This window comes from Vanessa tameamea, chromosome W (genome assembly GCF_037043105.1).
Source record: "Vanessa tameamea isolate UH-Manoa-2023 chromosome W, ilVanTame1 primary haplotype, whole genome shotgun sequence".
NCBI classification, from domain to species: Eukaryota; Metazoa; Arthropoda; class Insecta; order Lepidoptera; family Nymphalidae; genus Vanessa; species Vanessa tameamea.
In genome coordinates this window covers 5,648,202-5,652,890 of record NC_087340.1, presented here as the reverse complement: position 1 = coordinate 5,652,890, position 4,689 = coordinate 5,648,202, and the positions used below count along the sequence as shown (strand labels likewise).

General features: G+C 35.7%; 1 protein-coding gene across 1 annotated transcript; it reads left to right on the top strand.

The window, feature by feature from the left end:
* The first annotated feature begins 2,998 nt into the window (after window positions 1-2,998).
* Window positions 2,999-4,213, top strand: LOC113402781 (uncharacterized). The gene has a single exon (XM_026643094.1). The coding sequence runs from the start codon at window positions 2,999-3,001 to the stop codon at window positions 4,211-4,213; it is 1,215 nt and encodes a 404-aa protein (XP_026498879.1).
* Window positions 4,214-4,689: the final 476 nt, after the last annotated feature.

The window sequence follows — 4,689 nt, the reverse complement described above, 5'->3', positions numbered from 1 at the left end:
CGTCGGCTCATCGTCTAAGACTATACAAGGCGCAAATTCGGCCTCACATGGAATACTGCTCTCACCTCTGGGCGGGTGCTCCCCAGTACCAGCTCCTTCCATTTGACCATATCCAACGTAGAGCGGCTCGAATTATCGACGATCAAGCCCTCTCCGATCTGCTTGATCCTTTGGCTTTGCGTAGAGATGTTGGATCGCTCTGCATCTTCTACAGAATTTATCACGGGGATTGTTCCGAGGAATTGTTCGGATTAATCCCGGCTGCTGAATTTCACCTTCGGACATCTCGTCAAAATTCCAAATATCACCCGCACCACCTAGATGTCCGAAAATCCACAACAGCGCGATTTTTAAGACACTTTCTGCCTCGCACAACCACTCTGTGGAACCAGCTTTCGCCGGCGGTTTTTCCGAACCGATACGACTTAGGAACCTTCAAGAAAAGAGCGTACTCTTTCCTGAAAGGCCGGCAACGCACCTGCAAGCCCCCCGGTGTTGCAGATGTCCATGGGCGGTGGTAGTCACTTTCCATCAGGTGAGCCTCCTGCTCGTTTGCCACCTCTAACATAAAAAAAAATAAATAATAATACATTATTATATGTTCTGTCGCCAGTCGCCATTCTAACTTCGCACTGTAATATCGTCGTAACAATTAAATATTGTAAATTATATTACAATACATATATCTATACTCAATTGCCTTTCATTACATCATCCACAAGACGTAAAGGCACAACGTCAATTAACAGAGTTGTACAATTAGAAGTTCTTTCATGCTATTACAATCAATTCAAAATTAACATAAATGCTTATGTGATGACTTCTCAACTAACAAAGCATCTACCAACAAAAACAATGAAATAAATAATTAATGAAAAATTAAAATATCATAGAAAATGGAAAACTTACTCTAGACTTCAGGATTACGACACATTTTTGCTTCTGAGGGATAGACAGAGAATAGTTGAAATCGACTGTTATAATGCTTACATTGATCGCGCAGAATGCGAAATTAAGCGTAACAGCAAATATTTCTGGTCTTTCTTAAAATCAAAAAAGGAAGGTCCTAACGATTTACCAAACATTATGGCTCTTGGGGACACAGCGTCATCTGATGGCGAGGAGATTAGCAACATGTTTAATAGTTATTTTCAATCTGTGTTTGAACCGGAAGGAGGTTCAGTTTCATTGCCACCGAAGAGTCGATTTTTCGTGGACCTACACTCTATTGAACTCTCAATTCCAATTGTCAAGAATTATCTTAGAAACCTCGATACATGCAAAGGTACCGGCCCCGATGCTTTACCTCCCTGTTTTCTTAAACAATTTCGCAATGCATTAGCGTTACCAATATTTTTATTATTTAACATGTCTCTCCACACCGGATATTTACCAACTTTATGGAAAAAATCTTACATTGTACCTATTTTAAAATCCGGTAGCAAACATGATATAAAAAATTATAGGCCCATATCCAAACTTTGCTGCATCGCGAAGTTGTTTGAAAAAATAATTTACGACACAAATAGGGAATCTATTATACGTCCTCACTTAATAAATGAGCAACATGGTTTCATTAATAAAAGGTCGACTGAAACAAACTTATGTGAATTTTTGCATCGGGTTTCTAATTCCATGGATCAAGGACATCAGGTGGATGTCGTGTATACCGATTACTGTAAAGCCTTTGATAAAGTGTCTCATAATATACTTATTTACAAACTTGAAAGTTTCGGTATACACGGCGACCTGCTCAGATGGTTGGATTCATATCTTCGCAACCGTACTCAGGCTGTCACTATTAAAGGTTATTTGTCATCTTTTATACCGATAAGTTCAGGTGTTCCTCAGGGCTCTCACCTCGGTCCTTTACTTTTCAATATATTTATAAATGACATAAATAATGTTTTTGTGTCTTCAGATTTTCTTTTATATGCTGATGACACAAAAATTTTCAAATCTATTAAATCTTTAGATGATTGTCATGCTCTACAATCTGACTTAAACAGGTTAGAGACATACTGCAAATTAAATTCTCTTCATCTTAACATAAACAAATGTGCTCTAATTTCTTTTTCTCGTAAGCGTAAAACTTTGCTTTATAAATATACTGTCAATAATAACGACATATCAAGGAAGAACGAGGTGAGAGACTTAGGCGTGACACTGGATTGCAAGCTCTCTTTTGGTTCTCATATTAGAAGTATTTCAACAAAAGCCTATCGCTTGCTAGGTTTCATCATGAGAACAGGATCTGAATTTAAAAAAACTTCTACTATTAACCTGCTTTATAACGCGTACGTCAGTTCTATACTCGAGTATGCATCTACGGTATGGAATCCTCATTACAATATTCATATTAATGAAATTGAGAAGATCCAAAACAAATTTTCAAAATATTTGTCTTTTAAATCTAGCGATTCTACGCATGAACATTTATTAGCTCTTTCAAAACGCCGATCTATGAGAGACCAAGTTTTCTTATATAAAATTATTAATAATATTGTTGACTCCCCTTTTCTACTTAGCAAGTTGTCTCTGAACTGCCCACGATCCAACGCTCGTCAACCGTTATGTTTTTATACTCCCACTTGTCATTCATCACATAATGCTAACTGTTTTCTAATCAGAGCTTGTCGCGAATATAATAGGCATTTTGGGAACATTGATATATTTCATTTATCTTTGATTAAATTTAAAGATAATATTTGTAACAATCTTAAATTAACTTAATTATATACTTTTAATATTGTCCAATAATTTTTCTCTAATTGTGTTGAATTATTAAAAATATTTGAGTGCATTTTATGTTTTATCAATCGGTGGAAACTTCGCTGGATAATGTGATATTGAAATTGTATTATGTAATCAGATTATATTTTATATCTGTTTGTTTCCCAAATATTAAATAAATAAATAAATAAATAAACACTCCTGGCCGCACATACAAGGTCTCTTCTTGGCTGATCCTAAATTTAATCAGTCAAGTAGAATAGACATGCTTCTAGGTGTTGAAGTATGTGCTGAAATAATTATAGGTGATATTATAAGAGGTCCTCTTGGTTCTCCATGTGCACTAAATACAAAACTAGGCTGGATACTCTTTGGAAACATTGCACAGCACATAGCTTCAGAGGAATTTGTGGTCACTCATCATCATGTTGATGTAGAAAATATGTTGAAGAAAATGTGGGAAATAGAAACTTCTGACAAAAATGAATACACTAAAGAAGAAAAATTATGTGAAGACTTATACAATTCATCATATTATAGAACAAAAGATGGAAGATACATCGTACAATTACCAAAGAAGACAGCAACTCTATTATCAACAGAAGGAGAAACACGAAATATAGCTATGAAAAGATTGCAGATGTTAGAAAAGCGTTTTACCAAAGATTTGAAATTAAAGAATGAATATATCAAGGTTATAAACGAATATTTAGAGAATAATCATATGGAAGAAGTCCCAAATAATGAAATAAATAAACCTTCCGTATATTTACCACATCATCCAGTTATACGAGAAGACAAAGAAACGACAAAAGTTAGGATTGTATTTGACGCCTCGTGCAAGGGAACCAATAATGTTTCCATTAATGATGAGTTGTTAGTAGGACCTCAATTACAGGAACATATGCGGAAAATTATAATCAGATGGCGATTAAAAAGAATATGTTTTGTCGCTGATATTCAACAAATGTATCGTCAAATTTTAGTAACTCAAGAGGATGCCGATTTCCAAAGATTACTTTCGCGTGAAAACTCGGATGAACCCGTAAAGGACTATCGCCTTCTTCGAGTAACGTTTGGAACTTCTTGTGCTCCTTATTTGGCGGTAAAAACACTACATCAAGTCGCCAATGATGAAGGTGAATCCAATCCTGAAGCTGCAAACATTATCAAACATAACTTTTTTATAGATGACTTAATGTCTGGTAGAGATACAGTAGAAGATTCTATAAACATAGCGAAAGAAATAAAACATATTTTAGAAAAGGGTGGTTTCAAATTGCAAAAGTGGGCTTCAAATAGCGCTAAATTCTTAAATGAATTTGAACTATCAGAACGAAGTAGTCATGTCAATATCAATATCAGGGTCGACGGAACAATCCGAGCACTCGGTCTTGTCTGGAACATGGGGAACGACCAATTCCAATACGATTTTCAGTTGCCTCTTAGTCCTGAAACAATAACAAAAGGACAATCTTAGCTGAAATCCAACGTCTATTTGATCCTCTGGGTTGGCTCGCTCCAGCAATAATACCTGCAAAAATCATTATCCAGAAATTGTGGCTTAACGGGACCGCTTGGGATGAAGAAGTTTTACCTGAAACAAAGAAAGAATGGTTAAAAATAAGAGATAGTTACAATAATTTAAAAAATACTTACCTGCCAAGATGGTTAAATATTTCACAAAATTTGGTTGATGGAGTTTCTGTACATGGATTCTGCGATGCATCTGAAAGAGCTTATGGAGCTGTTGCATACTTACGAGTCCAAAATGAAGATGGTAAATATGAAACTGGAATCATAGCAGCCAAAGGGCGAGTAGCACCCACGAAACCTCTTTCTCTTCCACGCCTGGAACTTTATAGTGCATATTTATTATCAACTTTATTAAAACAAATCGAAGAAGCTACTGGAATAAGTAGAAATCAAATCTTTGCGTGGACTGATTCAACAGTA